Source organism: Centruroides sculpturatus, unplaced genomic scaffold (genome assembly GCF_000671375.1).
Source record: "Centruroides sculpturatus isolate CEXI.00-Female unplaced genomic scaffold, Cexi_2.0 scaffold1087, whole genome shotgun sequence".
NCBI lineage: Eukaryota > Metazoa > Arthropoda > Arachnida > Scorpiones > Buthidae > Centruroides > Centruroides sculpturatus.
This window is the reverse complement of record NW_019385731.1, coordinates 211,924-232,712: the sequence shown is the minus strand read 5'-3', so window position 1 is coordinate 232,712 and position 20,789 is coordinate 211,924. Positions and strand designations below refer to the sequence as shown.

Here is a 20,789-nt window from a genome sequence, read left to right as displayed (position 1 = left end):
GTTCACAAAGTCAAAATCACTTGTCACTGTGTGACACAAGTAATCTACAGGAGCTGTAGAATTGTGGGTTGAGTGATGACAGATATGCTGTAGCGAGCATAGGAAAACTTTGAGCATCAGTTGGATGTCTGCAACATGAAACAAGATGCATGAATTGAGAAATTGTAATGGACAAATGTTGGACTGCATTGGGAAAACTTGGACAGTTTTCCCAATGTTTTTAACACTCATTACAATGTTTTCAGATAATACAAGGGTTGTTCAATGTTAAATGAGACTTTTGGGCATATAATTTCGAAGAGTAACTGTAGCATGATAAAACCCAGTAAAGGAATAGCATTATCCATCCAAAGATTTCAGTAGCAAGCATGACATATTTTGTGCATGCATAGCAATTTTAGTGATCACGGCAGAAGGTAATGTGTCCAAAATGGTGGAACAGCGGTGCCTAATTAAATTTTTCGTGAAGAATAAGGTTAAACTTGCTGAAATTTTGAGAAGATTGAGTGTACAGTATGGGAAACAAATGCTATCACAAGCAAGAGTGTACAAATGGTGTCAACAATTTGGTGAAGGAAGAGAGCTGGTGACAAACAAAGCACACGGACATGTTCATCCAACACCATAGAATATCGCATGAGTTGAGCAAGTTGACCTGGAGAACCGGCAAGTAACTGTGAGACACATTGCAGATGAAGTATCCATTGGTGTTGGTAGTGTTGAGAAAATCATCCGCGAGCACTTACTGTTCTACAAGATGTGCGCCACATGGGTTTTCAACAGCTGACATGTAATCAGAAATGGGTATGCAAGGAAACATGAGCAGCTTCTAAATCAGTTTCGTATCAAAGGATTAAAGGTAAAAGCTTCCAGTGATTATCATATGTTTGGACCCCTTAAAGAGCACCCGAGAAGAATGAAATTCCAGACAGATGATGCAGCAAGTTGTCCTGTTCTGGCTATGTCAGCCCACTTCTTTCTACGAAGAAAGGTATCAGGGACCTACCCCACTGCTGGGAACAGTGTCTACATACAGATGGAGAGTATTTCAAAAAATTGACATAGTTTATACGTGTTTTGGACATTCCTTTTGGTATGTAGAAATAAAAGTCTTGTTTAAGCTTGAATGACACTTGTAATTAACATAATTATAATAAATTAAAATGGAATTCTTTTTGAAATACCCTGTGTATATAAGTGCTTTTATATTTCTAAATTTTACACATTACAGAAATAAATCAATGATGCTAAATATTACTTTAAAGTACAAATGATCAAAATAAATTCATTCTTAAGTGAAAAATTATATGTTACAGTGATAATTCTGTAATAAAATAAAATTATTTAAATATATCCAAAGCATGGAAATTAATGAATTAAAACTAATTAAAGTTATAATTATAAATAAAATTATCTTACAATTCGAAATTTAAAACCTTACCCGGAGGAGGTTGCGGCCAAGTATATAAAGACCAATCTCTCATAATGTAAGTAAACCTTATAGACACGGTTATTGGAGCTAAATCTGTTAATTGTGTACCCTAAATATTTAATTATACATTTAAATTAAATATTATCTAATATTAATTTATGTATTAAAATAACATAATTACCAATTTAGATCTGTAAATGTTCAGAAGTCCTGATAAGTGATTATACTGAGGGAGAGTATGATGCAAGCGAACCATTTCAAAATTCATTCTAAATCCCCCACCTTCACATATTCCAGTGTAGAATTTTTCATGTGGTTGAAGAAGTTGAACAAATATTGGAAGAGAACTAAATAAAGATATAATGTAAAAACATTTTTATTATATTATCAGGTTGATTCAAAGGTTCCCAGACACAGACACAAGATACAAAACTTTATTGATATTAAAACACAAAGACATGGCCCTTCTTCAAAATAAATGCGATTGTTAGCAATGGTCTTGACCCATCTTTTTGCAGATTGGTGGATTCCTTGGCAATACCACCTGGCTGATTTCGATGTCAAAATTTAAGGAACGTCCTCACAGAAAATGTGCCAACAATCGGAAGAGATGAAAATCTGATGGAGCAAGGTCAGGGTTGTATGCTGGATAAGGCAAAACTTTGATCCTTTCAGTTCCTCTAAGTTTTCTTAGACCATGGAATGGTGTGCCAGAGCATTATTATGCTACAGCAGTGTACACTTTCGATTAAGCAATGTTGGATAGTGAGTTTGCAGGACTTCAAACACTTTTTCCAGTTGCTCAGCATAGAGGTTGCTGTCCACTATTTGTCTACAAGGCCAATGTTCCCAGAATTGAAGTAGCAGAACCAGTCAAGCTGAAGTTGTCTTGTTCATCAGGCCTGGGCCTTCAAATTTGCAAATTTTCTCTGCTGCTACCCTTGCACTGAACACTTGTCTCAGTAATGATGCAAAGTGCCTTGAGTGATTAGTTTTTTGTCAGTCATTCTTTATTTCAGAAAACAAAATTTACCAAAGGAGTACTCAGCAGCTCAATAAAATGATAGTACGTGCTTTGATGATGATGATGCAAATACCAGCTCGTTTGCATTCACAGCAGTTTTGCCAGTGCTAGAGATCTTTTTTACAAAAGTGTTGTCAGTGTCTGGGAACTTTTGAATCACCCTGATAATACAGTGTGCATAGTAAAGCCTTTATACATCAATGTAACAGATGAATGTAGATAGCTGCAGTTATGAATGTGATGTGTAGATGTACAAATGTTATAGTAAAGAGACTATCTGCCATAAGATGAGATTGCTTGCAGCACCTATACTGGTAAAATTCAAAAATTATTGCATTCATCTTGAAAAAGATGCACAATTCCGAAAGAAAAGTCAATTACAAAGTTGTAGAGTGCAATCGATTTAACATGAAAGGACATCTTTTCATATACAAAAGTGTGAAATGCTAATGTGCGTGTCAAGCACAGACAATAAAATATGTATTCCTCATGTGTTCATGCATTCTCATTCATATCTTATGTGTTTATTTATAATATGTATGTTTCATATTTTGCTGTCTTCATGCTGAATTCATTACTGTGTCATATGTTGTGTGTTGTTTACACATGTCAGTGTATAAGGACTTGACTATGCACCCTGTATAAAGAATGTTTAAATACAGCAAGACTTTTTACTTACCAATTTGTGTTATTAATGGCTATACATATACTGCTCAACAAGAGTTTTGCTTTATCTTCATTTGTGATAGCTTCGTTGTTTTTAGATGGATGTATAATTATGAAATCTCTTAAACCATACCTGAAACGATAATAAATATAATGAATTTCTTATTTAGATATTAATGACTTATGTTTTTTCTTTCATAAAGCTCCTTTTTTTTCCTCATAAATCTATACATTTTGCCAATCCAAGATACCCAGATTCAAATTTAGATCTCCTCGAATACCTTATTTGACCTGTAATGAAAGCCCGCAAAATGTTTGAGGTATCCTCCAATATTTTATGGGCATCCTGCCACAGATATGTTAGACTCTGTCCCTCTATTTTAGACTCTATTTGGATGCTCTCATTGTGGGCTTGATGGACATACGTGGTATGATCCAAAAGTTCGGGGACTGCAGTAATCTATGACAACAAAAGCATATATTTGAAGTTACAGCATATGAAATGGATTCTACCAAACCATCTCTATGTGTTCAGGTTGGTTTTGCTCATGTCATGTGATTAAACCGCAAGCGCTGCTGTTTTCTTCCGGAGATAGTTACTTTTGTTCTGTGATGTAATAAAAATGGAGTTTCAAGAACAGTGCTGCAACATTAAATTTTGTCAGTGTTTAGGTAAAACACCTATGAAAACTTTAAAATTGCTAAGAAAGGTGTACGGCAATTGTACTATGGCAAAATTGAAGGTGTTTTACAAATGGCATCGGTGTTTTAAAGAGGGCCGAGAATCCATTGCAGATGATGAATGCTCTGGCTGACCTTTGACTTCATGGAACGAGGAAAATGTTGAGTTGATCTCTCAATGTGTTTGCAAAGATTGTCACCAAATCCTTGAAAATATTGCTGTGGCTACTCACTTATCAAAGACTAGTTGCCAGCGTATTTTAACGGAAGATCTTAACATGCACTGAGTGTCTCAGCACATTGTCCCTCGGCTTTTGACTTCTGAACAAAAGGAAGAGCAAATGAGAATATCGAGTGATTTAATTGACAAAGCCGATAAGGATCCAGCTTTTTTGAACCACATCATAACAGGTGATGAAATGTGGTGTTATTTATTTGATATCCAATCAAAATGTGCTTCTTCAACATGGAAATCACCCTCCTCACCGCGATTGAAGAAATTCCGGCAGGATTGGAGCAAAGGGAAAGTCACGATGGAGGTATTTTTTAATTCTCAAGGAATTGTTCATTCAGAATTTATTCCTGAAGGCAGAACAGTAAACAAGGAGTATTATCTAGACATTTTACGTCATTTGAGGGAATCCATTCATCGTAAACATCCGCAGATATGGCAAAGTGGAGACTGGTACCTTTTGCATGACAACGTACCTGCATATCAATCCCAAACGTTTCTCACCAAAACTCAAATTAATGTGCTTCCACACCCCACCTATTCACTAGACTTAGCCCAGTGTAATTTTTATTTGTTTCCATCAATGAAAAAAGCATTTGCAGGGACACCATTTTGTGTCATCAGATGAGGTGAGATCAGCATCACAGGAAGCCTTACGGTAGGTTTCAAAAAATGGCTTCTAGAAGTTATATGAGCGCTGGCAAAAGTGTATTGTCATCCAAGGTGATTACTATGAATGTGGTTGTGCATCGGCAACATAAACTTTTTAAGGTAAGGAATTACGCCAAGTCCCAAACTTTTGGATCATACTACGTAGAATAAATGGCCCCCTTCAAAAAGTTAAAAATTAAAAAATTTTCTACACACTTTAGAAAAATTAATAAATTAGTTAATTTATCTATAATAAGGAAAACAGCTTGTGTTTGAGAAATAATTTTTACTCATACTATTTCACACACACATAAACAGGGTGAGTTGCATAGTAAGGCGACTTTAATACAGCCAAATAAGCAAGCCAATGACAGCTCATTTCATTTGAAAACAACTACATCATTGGTTTGCTTATTAAAACTATTTTACTAAATAAAGTGTCATATGCCTACTAAGAAAAATGCTTCTTTGAAAGTAAACTTAATGGTATTTCCTATTTGAGTCAGAGAATTAGTTTAGATATTATAATTCAAACAAATGAATACATTATTATAGTTCTGACCTATTTTTACTTTTAAAATTGTTTGTAAACCATAAAAATAGCTGGGAAATCTTTACATATTGAACAAATATTGACATTTCCCAATGTTTTAATATTAGAAGTGTTTAAATTTATTATTTCCTTCAAAATTTTCACAATTTAATAATATTTTATAATACAGTAAAAGTCTGTTAATCTGGTATCCTCTGAAAAGTAGAAAATAATTTGGAATTGCCCAATAATAACCCTGCATGGTACTTTTCTGTGAACTGGAATCTGTTTGGATGTGTAATGTGCTAAAGATCCTGGGTGAAAATATGGTACGTGTCTGGAAAATAAATAAATATATGCAAACGAATGATTGTAAATGCTGATTTTGTTCAATAATATGTTTGTTAATTAATAATTTTTCATGTTTTTCAATCAGTGTTAACATAGTATAGTCACAAACAGTATCATGTTCAGGCTACTACCCTTGTTTCATAGGCTAGATCAACAAACTTACTGTAATTGCAGTTTGAACATCCTTGGCTTGATTTATATATTGAAATTTGATTATACAAATGAAATTAGGCCTGTAAACTGCCAAATTATATTTTGGGGTATAATTTTTTCCACCCGATCTGAGTCAGTCTATTCTTCTGGAATTTCCTATGTTCAATTTTTAATGTATTCTGATTAATTTTTTAAAAATAAAATAAAAATAAAACTATTATATGGAGTGAAAAGCCATGTTCATTTGAATTACTTGCAACTATACCTTATGAAAAATGCATAATTAAGCCTAAATATTTCAAATATACTTAGTTTGCTATTTAATTAAATTAAACCTAGTAAATTTTTAGATTTTAAATGAACAAATTAAAACTTTTGATTGATTCTTTCCTAAAGCTGAACTTTGATAGCAAGCAAAAGAAAGGTTGTGAACAAACCAAAGCTACTTTTATGATATGAAATATAGTTCATTGTATTTTTAATCAACTTTTTTAAAATTAAGTAACCTATTGGCAATTTTATGATACTTCTAAATTAAGTAGATTGTTGGTAACCAAAAGAAACTGCTCTTATTCCTTCAGAGTTCCAGGAAAACAAAGATAAATTTGAATTGTAAAAGCTACCTCACAAAGCTGCACGCAAAAGTAGATTAAAGCCAGATGATTGCCAGATACATCAGGCTAATTTGGCAATCATTCGGCTTTAACATAAATATTGAGCTTACAGATGTTTATATTTGAAGTAGATTGGATTGATGGGATAAGGCAAAGCAACACTTTCTATGCAAAAATGATTGCTGTTTAGATGTTAGACATGTAAGAAAAAGGCTGGCCGTGTGAAATTTTCTGAATTTTCTTCATGTGCTTTAACAAAGTTTATTTATACTTATTACGGTAATTTCAACTAACATTATGATAAATAAGCAATAATTATAAAAAGTTAATTTAAATAAAACTTACCATCGAACTAAACAATGTGCTCGAGGGGGGAAATCATTTTCCCAAGACATAACGTCGGTCATTGCACAAGGAAGTAGCTCTGAAACGATACGCTGATCTTGGCAAATGTATTAAAACTTCACAAATTTTAGAAGCGGTTATAAAAATTTGTTAAAAATATACTCTAAATTATGAATATAAAATAAATTAATATAGAAAATAATATTAGGTTATGCATGAAAAAGTAGCTCCAGTCCACAGCTTAACGGAAGCACAGAATAATACAGTAATAAATAAATAAATACAGATGCCAACTGTGGTATCATCATCACAGATGATATCGAAAGTGCTTGTCTGTCACATCTATACAAGCTGAACACATTGATGTTTAGGAATATCCAGCACAACACAATGTCATCAATAGTGGTGATTGTATGTGTGGATTTCACAATGTGGGACACCAATGTTCATTCAATACAATGTTCCACTAACTGATGCAGTTCACTTGCTCCATGCAATAAACAAGCGGCAGAGAGCCAAACTAGACCAGAACTATCTTTTAATGTGCCAATTTATAGTTAAGTCTAAAAATATTTTCAGGGTTACTGAAAAAATGAACTCAGATTTACGGAAATTAATTAAAAGTGAAATTTGAAGTTTAAATAGATAATTTATTTATCAAAAATGCATTTTCTATTAACCTTTATTCAATTATTCACACACAGAATACTTTATTACACTTTTAGTCTTATTCACATTACTTTGTGTATTTGCAAGAAATTTTTCTATAATTTAAGCAAATACATTCTAAAAGTTCAAAGTTCATAAAATTCTTGTTCTAAACTTAAATAACATTTTTATTCTTTGCCTTGAAAATGTCAACATAAAAATAAAAAAAATATTTGTTAAGCTATTTTACATTATAATATCTTAATGTCCAAAGATTTTTGTTTGTTAACCTATAAAACATTTGAATTAAAATATCACTCAAATTCTATTTTTACATATATGCAATGATTTATAAACTAAATCACCATAGCAGACTTTATGTCACACATACGCAGAAAATCTACTGGTATTCCAATTCACACTATCAAATGGTAATTCGTAAGAAGCTGTTGACATCTTTACAATTTATTAGAAATTTAACATTGGAGCAATGGAAAAGGAGCATGTCATGTAGATGTAAAAACTGGATTGTTCCTGGAATTGTGTAAGAAGCATATTGTGATATCAGAAGTGTATAATTAAATATCTAAATTTTAATGAGCATTTATTTATTGTGACACCACCACAATGCTGGGCTGCAATTTTTAATTGTATTCTTAATTTATTTAAAATGTATGTTTTCTATCGTTGATTAAACGTTTGTATAAATTAGTACAAACAACAGGTAATTTGAAGATAGGGGAGTTGCATGGGGAGAGAAGCTTAGTGAGGAAGGCCTCCCAAATATACAGCAATCTCCCTTCCTCACAATGTCTGAGTATCGCCACCTGATTCCAAAGTGCTGTGTGGTGGTGATGTAGCACCAATTTGGAAAGTATCGCAATTGCCTAGTGTGACTGAATGTTGGTGTTCAGATATGCGAACCGCCAGCATTCTGGAGGTCGCACCTGTATAATAGGTGTTTAGTTCTGATATTGGGTTTTGCAGGGGAATGGAGTACACACCAGATTTTTCCACAGTGGAAATAACATCCCTATCATTACACAAGAGTCGTCTCAGACTTGGGTGTGGTGCTATGGGTAAGCGAAAGCCATTTTGCCTAAAAATCTGGCAAATCCAGTCTGTGAGGCAGCCACAGTATGAGAGGGATGGAGTGTTGTCCAATCCATTGGACTGAGCAAGGTGGTAGCAGGGAAGAAAGACTGTTTAATGCTGTTTTTGACATGGTTGTATTTGGCAGGACCTGACCATATCCCACCACATGTACCGCTGTGTGGATAACCTCTAGCTTGGTGTTGATAAAATGTTGTGTCGAAGGTAGTAAGAATGCCTGTCTGATTAAGGAAGCTATGGCCATGTTAACATACTGTTGTGGCTGACAGGCCATGGCTGATATTATGGGAAGCATATTGCCTAACTTGTGGTAGATGGAAAATTCCAAATCCTCCTAGGATTTGTGGATGTGCAGGTCCAAAAATGTAATTTTTCCCCAATTTCTTTTTCCCAAGTGAAGTTAATGGAGGAGTACACATTTGATAGGTGATGCTGTAATATCTGGAAGGAGTTTTCTGTATCCTGCCATGTCAAAAGAATGTCGTCCATGTACCTTAAATAGATTTAAGGGGTAAGCCATGGTAAGGGAGAATTTAAAGACCCTGTGTTCAAGATGCCTCATGACAAGTTCTGCTAACACATCTGACAGCAGTGATCCCATCAGCCCCCTGCTTTTGCAGGTAAATCCTCCCATTGAAGAGGAAATAACTGTGCTTTGTAATAAACAGTAATGCTTCTCAAACCTGCTGCGCAGTGAAGCCCTCTTTGATAAGTAAGACCAAAGGATATAATGCAACAACATCCATTTTATAGAAGGTGTAAGTATCCGGAGACAAGCCATCCAGCATAACGCATAATGTTGCCTTGGCCGTGACAGAGGATGAAGGAAGAAGCCCACCCAGCAGCTTAGCAAGTGCTTTTTCGAGGAAGTAGGTGGGATGGGACCTCTTACTGACTAAAAGCCGTAACAGCCAGCCCACTTTGTGTGTTTTGGCTTCAAAGAAAAGCCTGGGGCAAGCAACATTGGATGGGGGGATCCAGGAGTCCCGAAAGGACAGAAGTAACTATCTTCTTCGTTTTTCTTAACACAGATGGAGTTGGGTCTTCTGGTAAGATGACGGTGTGTGATTGGTTGAGAAAGTCCATGGCCCTGTGTAAGAAGTCTTCCTCTCCTGTTTGGACTAATGTTTTCTATCTCAAATTACTAGTGTCTTGCCTCTTTACATCATACTTTCATGTTAATAACAGAGTCATGCTGATTATCTACGTAACTCCATTCAGCATCGCTAATTGACATCGAACTTACATATTTCGAATTTAAAGTTTTTATGAGCTGCATTTTCCATCAGAGATTCGAAAAAAACCTGAAGAAGAACCGGTTAAGGGTTCGAAAACGTTAGTTTTGATTCGTTTTGGATCGTTAAGAGTTAGTAGACACACCGGTAACAGGTTAGAAAGAGGTAATTATAACTCCATTCAGGGAAAGATTTTTGAATTGAATTCATGTGACTTCTGGTGTAAACCAGAAGTTTGTATATAGTCTTTCCATATCTAGTGTTGACTTTCTTCTATCTAATGCTCTTCTTGAGATCAAGGAAGGATGAACAGATGACAGTGGAATTTATAGGTCTAAAATTTTTTCAAGTTGCAGACCAAAAACTGGAGTGTTCCCGCTCGAAGAGGGGATGTTCTAATCCCAAAATGTATATCAAATAAAATTTCTTTTAACAACTGAACTCTGTCTCCTGATAAAACAGACTTGATTATAAGACATATTCAGTATTACTGTTTGATAGTCTGAATTGAAATACCAGTAGATTTTTTGCATTTGTATTCTATTTTTATAATTATTGTATTGATAAATTCACAACAAATTCATGTACAGAATTTAAAAATAATGTTTACAAATAACAAAAAAATATATTAATATAAATAAACTTTTCAAAATCCTAACACCCATTTAACTAATTCTTTACTAACCGTTAGATTCATCACTTCCGGCAACTTCATCTGAACTATGTTTTTCCTGTTTAATATAATGATGTATCACATCAAATGATACATTAGCAAATAATAACGACTCTCTTTCTTCTTCCCATTGTGAAGTAATTAATTCATTCTGCAATTCATTAAAATAAAACATATTAAGATGTAAAAATTTAAATTAGTTTATCAAATGCTATTAATTAATACAGGTATCTCTTGATTAACCCAATTAATTAATTCCTCAATGCTACCACATACATTCGCGTTAATCAAATACAGTGGTACCTTGGTACTTGACCGAACAATCACGACTCGCTAGGACAAATTTTTGGTTAATAACATATTTTTTATTTTAATTTTGTCACCCACAAGAAAAGTTTTCTATGATAAAAATGTGTAAGTAATTTAAAAAGTGAAATGAAACATTAAAGCTTCCTATCTTTGTCAGAAAAATTACACTCGATCCAGTGTTTGTTTTTTTCCCCCTTAATGCATGCTTAACACAATCATTATGTCAGTGATATGCTAAGATCTGTTGAAAGTTCATGAGTTGCTATTTGTTGATTTTTAGCAATTTCTTCCTAAAATTTCTCTTTGTCAACAACTTTTGGGTGGCCCCCATATTTTGCATTCATTAGTTCAAAACCACATCTGACATGTCTGATATTCAGGAACATCTTCCCCATACACTTCAAGTATTTTTTACTGTCTGTTTGTACGAGTTATATTGTTTACAAAACTTAACCAGTTGTTTGCAGGGTACTATCATTGGAGAAACTGGTTTTAGTTAAACTGTTGCACAGTACTCCAGTTGAAGTAAGTGTCAATTTATTTTTGTAATTAACTAGTTGGTGGCGATTTAAGCACTGATTGGCTTTTATCTAAATAGACTAAGTCTGTTTCAATGAATAAGATATTTGTTACCGCCCTGTATTTTTAAATTTACCCATAAAAGTCCTCCTTTCCATGTTAAGTCTATGGGAGAACCTTCTTTTGTTCATTTGACAATAAAATCCTTGTTTGCACGTCTGTTGAGCTCTAATTAGTATATTATAGCTAAATGACCATCCTTTAACGAATAAGCATCGACTTGGGTTTGTGGGGTGGGAACTTTGTTGGAAAAAGTTATACCTTCTCGGAGCTACATTGTCAGCTACAAATGTAAACAAACAATTATAAATCATTATTCTCATCTATTTTTAGCTCAAATTTAGTAAATTTTTATGTATATTTATCCTATTTAATAAACAAGCAGGTTTTTTAAGCCATCCAGCCTTAAATCTTTTAAAAAGAAGTACTTCTGGTTATCATAATACTTTCAAAATACGTAAAAAATACATGTGTAATCATTAATATAATAAAGTAATAATCACTTGATATATACCACTGTTAGTACAATAGTGTAAATAACATATAAATAGAATCAAATATATATCATCAATAAAAAAATTGTATTGACCTAGATTTAGAAAAACCACCACACCCTTCCACGCTGATTGGAGTTATAATCTATAGGCCGTATTATTTCTCTGCATCAGTTTAGAAAGCTGCAGTTTTTTTTTAATTTGTGAGAATATAGACCTATTGTTTATTAAAAAAAATTTTTTTTTGATTTTTTGAAATCTCAAATTTTATAAATTTTTTTAAACGCACATAATATTTTAAAGTGAACAATTGTAAAGTGTGATATGTGTGTGATAAAAGACAAAAAACAGATCAGATCTACAACAATCTTTAAGAGAGATATTGCAAAGTAAAATTCACTATAAAAACCAGAAACTGTCTACACAACTACGATGTTGTTTCGGATTATCAAGATGCACAGCTGAAAGGTTAAAAAGCATAAATAATATGCCCGATATGCATTTTGTCTGCAGACATTTCAATCTGATTTTACACAAACAAAATGTAAAATAAAGTTTTAAAAATATCTTCTAAACAAAGAATACAATATCACATCAGCAGTAATGTGTTAAATTTCACAACTATCATAATTAAACTGCATATCTATACCGGAAATTGTCCTCGGCATAAAAATAGTAAACTCACCAACACCTTATTTGTCAAGAAAAACATTTATGTTAAGTAATGGCTGTTAAAACCACATTAATTAAAACTTTTGCTGTGTATATAAAGGGATTGTTGTGGTTAATTTTGCACATTAATCAAATCTCATGTTAAGCAAGGGATACAAGTATCTAGTTAAAAAATGTTTTGTTTTCGTGTCATTTTGAAAGAATTGTCTTCCTTGATGTATCTATGTACTTAATACTAACTACTAATGTAAGGAACCAAGTCCGAGCGTTATTTTTATTTTGCTTTTTATTATATTTTGTTTGGGGCTTATGTTTTGTTAGGATGAAGGTTTCCTCACCATTCACCTTAGAAACTTAAAAATAGAAGAGAAACCAACTCACCAACGAGAGAAAAGCGCCGTAGAAAAAACTCGTGCACACTTGCGCTCCCGAGCGGAAAAAAGTAGGTCCGCATTGAGAAAAGGGGGAGACCCCTCAAGCACAACTTAGGGACTCGCTAAACCTTAAAGAATAAAAACATCCCCAAAATTGTCAAAAAGAATAATGTAAAAGGTTAGCGAGTATTGTCGGAAAAATAGGCTGCCAGACAAATAGAAAAAGTTTATTGTTAGCAAATAAGTATGTAAATGAGGGGAGTGATCACATTTAGAATTGTGATGTCACCTCACAGTATAAAGACTGAACCTCAAGTGAAGACAAACGAGATGAGCTTCTGATAGCAACGAGCTTGGTGAGCTTCGTAGCAGTGAACGAGAGAGGTGTCCGATAGGATCAAATAGTTCCAAGGCGATTTTGAAGTTATTCGATTTGTGGATCGACGAATAGAGAAAGTCTTGAGAGTTGAGGAAATAGGTTCCTAGTATATTGAGGTGATGATTAGGATCTGTAATTCATAAGAATTATTGTATATAAATTAAGTCTTTGATTTTGTCGAATTCCAAAGGGGAATAGAATTAAGTTAGAAAATAGACTGATTTGAGTTTTGTCGGGTTGATTCTTATTGACTTTCATTGAATAAATTGTTATTTGAATTTTACTAAATTTTGTATATAGTTTATTACCAAAACTTTTATTAAATTTTGATTTGTTATTGACAAACTTTGTCATTATTTAAGTTGGTGCACACTTAAAGTCCAGGCCTGGCACACTAACGCAAATCCGCGTAAAGTACCTGTTAGGAAATGGCTATTTCCGGCACACAGTCGTGTCGATAATCGTTGGAAAAGTCGGAAAAATAATATAGTACTTTACAACTGGCGCCTGAACAGGGACATGGGATCCCATGAGCGTCTTGCATCGGGTTCCTTAACCCGGCATTTGGTTCATCCCACAGCACCAGTTCTGCTTACCAAAAGTGGCCCACTGGGCACTCACATCCTGAGAATCATCCGGGCTTAAATTGGGTAAACTGGACTTCTCACCCATTGAAAGTTTGAGAATAGGTTGAGGTCGTTTCGGCCCAAGGCTTCTAATCATTTGCTTTACCGAATGAAACTGATTCCGATCGAGCACCAGCTATCCTGAGGGAAACTTCGTCCTAACAAAACATAAGCCCCAAACAAAATATAATAAAAAGCAAAATAAAAATAACGCTTGGACTTGGTTCCTTACACTAAGTAACAAGATACATAAGTACTATGTATCTTTGTCACTAGCATTGAACAAAACTACTATGCTAGTGCTATTAACTAAGCAATATTCATTTAAATTAAATATTTATTTAATCTCCGATTGATTCATTAAATTGCTATAATGATAGAGTATACACTTTCAGAAAACTCACAAAAAATAATAATATAGTGGTACCTTGACTTATGAGTTTAATTTGTTCTGTGACGGAACTCATTACTCATATGTCAAATCAATTTTCCCCATTGATATGAATTGAAATGCCATTAATCCATTTTGTTCTGGACCCCAAAACACTGCAATTTGTTTGTTACATGTTTTTAAATAAGAAAAATGTACTTATAAATAACAAATATTGTATAAAAACACAATAGAATATACTGCAATAAACTAGTTTTGCAGATGTTGTGGCGTTTGCTGCATAGATAAAGAAAGAAAAGATGGAAAATTTAAGAAATGAGAGAATGATGCTGCACACAACATGGAAGTGAACTAATGCCTACGTTACTTGATTATGTGTTTTTCTATAAGCTAGCCTGTCAACTCCATGCAAAAAAATCAGCCGAGAGATAGTTTGTATCTCGAAAAACTCGTAACTCATGGTACCACTGTAATAATAATAATAAGTTCTAAAAAGAGGAATGCATAAAAATGTCTTTGTTTTGTTATTTCTTCACACTTTAGAATTTATTTCTTGTATAAAATAAATTTTATAATTATTTAATGAGATTAGTTGAAATAGATATGTGTACCACATTTAATGTCAAAATAAATCATAAATAAAACAAAATCCTTTCTATCGACATTGACTTTAATTGTAGCAAAATTCTCAAGATTTGTAAACTTTGTAAGTATTTTTGACAGATTACAAAGTGTACAAATCTTGAGTTGCGCCACAATTAAAGTTAATTAATGTCAATGGATAAGGTTTTGTTTCATTTATAATCAAAACAGTCAAATAAGATTAATATTCTAAAATATAGAACTTGTAAAATAAATGCTTTAATGGAGCAGAAAAAATATAAGAAAAAACAGATCAGACAGACATTGTAAAATTAGAAAATATTAACAAAAGACATTATATCTGTCTTACAAAAATTGAATAGAAAATCCCAGATACATACCTAATGATAAGTACAAGGATAGAGGATCAGTTTCGCATAATCAAGGAGTGACTGTTTCGTTCACTTGAGGATTGCCGACAAGCTTTCAACCTCACAACCTCAAAGTTGCACAGGTTAAACAATTTAGTGCCAACTTCAGGTATTCAAAACACCTGAAATTTGGTTTTTTAGTTTTTCAAAACTGCAATGCAGCATAATAATCAACATTTGGCATAACTTATTCATTTATTTCAGTTTTGTGAAATAACTGAAATAAATAAATGAGTTATGCCAAGTGTTGATTATACGCTGCATTGCAATTTTGAAAAACTAATATAAAGATACAACACGGTTTTGAAATATGAAAAAAATGACCTGAAATTTGCAGTAAATTGAATATGGTGCCAAACTTAAGTACCTCAAATAATAAGAATTATATACAAGGTCCCAAAAGTCTCCATATATTGACATAAATCAAGCCCACCACTGGCCAAATAAATAAAACCATCGAACACTGGTAGTTAGTCATTAGTTCGTGCCTGACCAAAGGGCTGGTCACCATGCAGTGTTCTGGGTTTTCTTCGTGTGTCTAACAACTAAACAGAATCCAGCTTCCACATAAGAAGTCCTGCTAGAGGTTACACCATTGGCAGATCACCTACATGTTCCACTGACTTACTCTGTCAATCCAGTGACACAAATCTTAATGCTAACATTTTAATGTTTTGTGAATAAAGTTACATTTCATCTTCGTAAGTATGGAAACTTTTGGAACACCCTGTATATATATAGTAACAAAGTCTATGTACTGTACAAATTTGTGATTGAGAGGTCAAAAGCCTGGGTTTGGCAATAACAATGTTGATTACAACATAAAATCATACATTTTAGTAATTTGCAGATTATGAAAGGTTCCTATTTAATAACAAAAGATCCATTTGCAAGTATTCATTGTGATGCTTTACGAAAAAATTGCTAATTAAGAGTATGCTGTATCAAGTTATGATTTAATATATTTATGCTTGAACCTTTTTCTGATATTCTTTTTGATTCATCAAAGCTTTTCTTTTATGATAATCTAATTTATATTTACCTTTTTTAAAGGTGGCTGTACAGTTGCTGATGAAACCAACTTCCATTCGTGAATGATCTCTTCTATACGGGCAATAAACCTGAATATATAAAATATATTTTTTCTTAAAATCACTTATTGATTTAGAATAAAAAAACTTTTTTTTTTAACTTTAAAAAAGTCTAAATTAATTACTTTCATAAAATATAATTAGTAAACACTTTGCTCTTTTATTATTAAAAGAAGTACAGATAATTTAGGAGGTGGAGAACTATGGTATTCGGCGCTCTTATGGTCTTTTGTGGCATCTCGTGTGGTCTTATTGGGCTGCAATTTTGAAATTGCAGACATATACATTTCCATTGTCATCTGCCTGCTGTCTGTCCTTCATTAATCTTGAAAACAACTAGATAGACAAAAATCAATTGAAAACGTTTGTGGTGAACTTTTTCTTTTGTTTTTTTCGTCACACTGGAAATAGGTTCTAGGAGTATGATTTTTGTAACACATCCCGGTGTTATTGTTGTTGTTGTTAGAAAGTTTAGGAGCCAGAGGCCTAATTTAACTTTGTATGAACTTCTGGTCTAGACTGAAAGTTCATACATCATCTTTTAATTTAAAAATTGCAGCCCAGCATTGTGAAATGTCTCAATGAATAATTGCTTGTTAAATATAAAACAGTCTAAGAAGAAGAAACACAAGATTAAAGAATTAAAGTGACTTCATCTTTTGTCCTCCTTCATCCTTCAAGACCAAATAATAGTCCGAGTCTTTTAATATTTTTTTGCACGTCAAGGCATACAAGAGTCTCAAAGGTAAAGTTGACTCTTCCAAACTCTCAACAGACAAATTGGGTCTCAAAGGTGTGAAAAAGAACAAAAGTTAGACAATTTTACATTTTAATTTAGTGTTTTGTCTACATGTGTGATAGTAAAGACTGTCATCTTGGTAATTTTATTTATATTTGTGATTAAATAGCCTAAGTTTAATTTTGCTGCTTTGAATTCTGAGTTATGGAAATATGTTTTATGTTATTTTTAATAAAGACATTTATCTAAATAAAGCTTATGGTTTTTTGTGCACATACACTGAATTTACATACTTACTAATTTAATATTGTTTACAGTTATAGCAAACAAATTGATTGAATATATTTTCTTTGATGTATTTAATGTAGAAAAAAGTAATTAAAACTAAATAACACATAAATTAACACTGAAGTCATGCCAGCTGTGTAATTCTGTCCAGGAGAAAATTTTCTAATTGAAATAACCTGATTTCTGGCCAAAATGTAAGTTCATATACAGTGGGTGCTCGGTTAACGAACATAATCCGTTCCAAAAGTTTGTTTGCTATCCGATTATCAATTTACCATAGGTTTGTATGGGAATTTGATTAATTCGTTATGGAGACCCCCAAAAATAAAAAAAATATACTTTCTTACTACGTTTATTTATATGTAATAATAAAAGTACATACATATACAGTCTTGCATTTTTATTACTCATGTTTTTTGTTTGTGGGGTTTAAATAATCTGTCTAATGTTGATTGCTTTGCTCTCTTCTTCAGGATTTTCAGAATTAATAGCATTGTAATTGTAGAGATCCCCAAGCCTATTAACCTCAACCTAGTTTGTATGCCATTCTAAGACCGTTGATCTGACATCCCCCACTTCTTCAAAAGATCTTTAATTAATAGCAGATATTGGCATTAATCCTCTTTTTCATAATAAAACATATCTCGCTGAGTTTCTTGGTGTTCTTCATTCAAGAGTTCTTGGTGTTCTTCTGTCGTCAGATCCATTTCAGGTTCAATTATGAGTTCTTCAATGTTCTTTATTTCTCAGATGTGATATTTGTTACTCCTTTAGCTACTTGAGTTTTCTTCATTATACAGTATCTTTCTTAGATAAGATTGAACTGCACCCTACTGTGGATTTGTTCAAGCCATAGTGCCCACTCTCTACCTTTGTTATTATACTCTCACCTTTTGAAAATAAAAACCAACGCAAAACTTAATGAGTGCCCGCCTGACAGTCTCGCGAATACTATAAAAGAATTGTTTGTCAATAAAATAAAAGGCTGGAATTACAAGGGAGTATTTCAAAGTTCAAGGAATACTATCTGATCAGTATATATCAGGTTGAGCGTTGACATTGATGTCTCCCGTGTCCAAAAAGTTATCTGAAGACAAAGGAAAATCAATCAGTATTTGCTATTTCTGTCGCTTCTTTTTATGTTTGTTCAGTGAAGTGTTTGTTATCCGATCATGTGTTCGTCGTCCGATCATAAAAATCTTTCGCGAAAGTGTTCATTATCCGATTTTTTCGTTAACCGATCACCCACTGTATAATCAGGGCCTCCTGACCCTAAGCTTTCCATATCTGGTCTTGACATTCATCTATCTAACACAATTCTCCAGATTACAGAGGGATGGACAGTGAGAATTTATATGTCTACGATTTTTTCAAATTGCAGCCCAAAAATTTTTTGGTAAACAGCTAGGGACGTGGTGGGTTCCTACGAGTGTGGAAAACATGTTAAAGACGACAAAATAGCATTCAATTTTATAAAATTACCTTTCCCATTCAGATGCCGTAGTAAAATCTGTGATTTCAAACACATCTTGTTCCTGTAAAATACATAAATTATTAAATTAATACATTAAAATAAAACTGCCAAAAATGAACACAGAATATTTTAATTATTTTATTTGCACATAATCATACACATGTGCACATAACAAAGTATTTAAATAGAAAAAAAAAAATTTACAATTTTAGGCAAACATCCAATTATCCAGATGGCTTGAGTTCTCAATTAATTGGAGTTTTGATGTATTTTATAGTATTTAAATTTTTATCATCACAACTAACTATAATCTAAACTTCCATTCTATAAACGCTACTATTTTTAACTCCAAAATGCATATATTACAAAATCAAGCGACGAGTTGCTTAACTTTCCCGGCAACATTTGGTGGTGTCATTTGTTATGATATTTTATTAAAAATTATATTATTACAGTAGAGCGTCGTTTATCCAAAAGCTGATCAATCGAAATGTTGGTTAACCGAAAGCATTCCAGTCGGACTGTCATGCTGAATCGAGTGTTTTTGATACTAGATTAACTTCCAANTCGAAATGTTGGTTAACCGAAAGCATTCCAGTCGGACTGTCATGCTGAATCGAGTGTTTTTGATACTAGATTAACTTCCAAAATATAATTTTTTTGTTTTTATATTTTTCAATATATTTATTTTGTTTGTACAAAATAAAGAAATAATTTTTAATGGTACAATAGCCATGATTATTATTTTAAAAAATTTACATTAGGCTTAACATTCAATGCAAATTCAATGAAAATTCAACACAAAGCAACACGCAATAGAGAAAAATTTCAACATGGGATAGGTTAATATATTTTTCATACAAAATCGGTTATCCGAACAACCCCAGTCCCCCAATTGATTCGGATAAACGACGCTCTACTGCATGGGTCGCCAAAGTGGTCAATATCGACTCCCAGGGGTCGATTGGGAGGTCAATGGAAAAATTGAAACTAAAAATCACAAATTTAACTATACATATTATTGTTTCAACGAATTTAATAGTACAGCTAGCTGTCAACATGTAAAATGGCTATGGATCAAGTCACACAGGATGGACAGAAATTGCCGAGTCCGTGCTCCGGTTCTTACTTACATAGCATTTGTAGCATTCATAAGCTTGTATTCTCAGTATGCTGACTAGCAACTCTATAATCATTTTTAGACGCTGTTCATTTAATTTTAGTATTCCACGTAAATACTGTAAAGCAGGGGTGGCCAACCTTTTCAGAAGGCGGGCCAAATTTCAGAAATAATATTTCTTGCCGGGCCACGCACCTATTTTTTTTTTTAAAGTAAAGAATGCGTGCTACAGCTTCAACCACATGGTCGCTTTCCGGTAGGTGAGATCGTGGTCAAACACTTGCCTAGTTTAATGTAAAAAACACAAAAAATAGGTATATTTATTTTTTTGAAGAAAATAAAACATAGCCGAGAATCAAACATATTTATTAGACAATTTAAAAATATTTAAAAGTGAGACATCTGACTTTGAGTGCTGTCGATTGCAAAATCTCTCCAGATGCGTTGACAATAATAAAACGAAACTACAGAATAACACGGAACTTTGTCAAGCTGGAGTGAAAGTAGTTATGAGTATGAGGCCGATAGCATTGCGAGCTTCCCGAAAACGCCGAAGCCCACAGAACATATACAGCTAAAGTTGAAGTCTCATATTAAATTTTATCAACACCTAGCGTCGGACAAAAAACTAAGTAACCCTGAGCGTCAAATAGCGGGATGTTTGAAATAGCTAAAAATCTATGAATTTTTCCAAAAATGAGAGATATTTCAAATTTCTCTTAGCTGTAATTTAAAAATACATGATACGAATAACTCATGAAGTAATGTTCTTTTAGTGATATGTACAATAAAGTTAACATTTACGTTCATTTGACCTAGCTCCGAGGGCCGCAACTTGACTACCGGCGGGCCGCATGCGGCCCGCGGGCCTCGTGTTGGCCACCCCTGGT

General features: G+C 33.2%; 1 protein-coding gene across 1 annotated transcript in view; it reads right to left on the bottom strand.

The window, feature by feature from the left end:
• LOC111641617 (rab3 GTPase-activating protein catalytic subunit-like) overlaps window positions 1–20,789 on the bottom strand; it is a 39,324-nt gene that overhangs the window by 13,792 nt on the left and 4,743 nt on the right. Inside the window, exons 2-8 of the mRNA XM_023387819.1 lie at window positions 18,788–18,840; window positions 16,230–16,308; window positions 10,363–10,501; window positions 6,682–6,760; window positions 3,136–3,255; window positions 1,614–1,779; window positions 1,442–1,541 (exon numbers count right to left, since the gene is read on the bottom strand). Coding sequence (XP_023243587.1) covers window positions 1,442–1,541; window positions 1,614–1,779; window positions 3,136–3,255; window positions 6,682–6,760; window positions 10,363–10,501; window positions 16,230–16,308; window positions 18,788–18,840 — 736 coding nt within the window. The remainder of the gene's footprint in view (window positions 1–1,441; window positions 1,542–1,613; window positions 1,780–3,135; window positions 3,256–6,681; window positions 6,761–10,362; window positions 10,502–16,229; window positions 16,309–18,787; window positions 18,841–20,789) is intronic.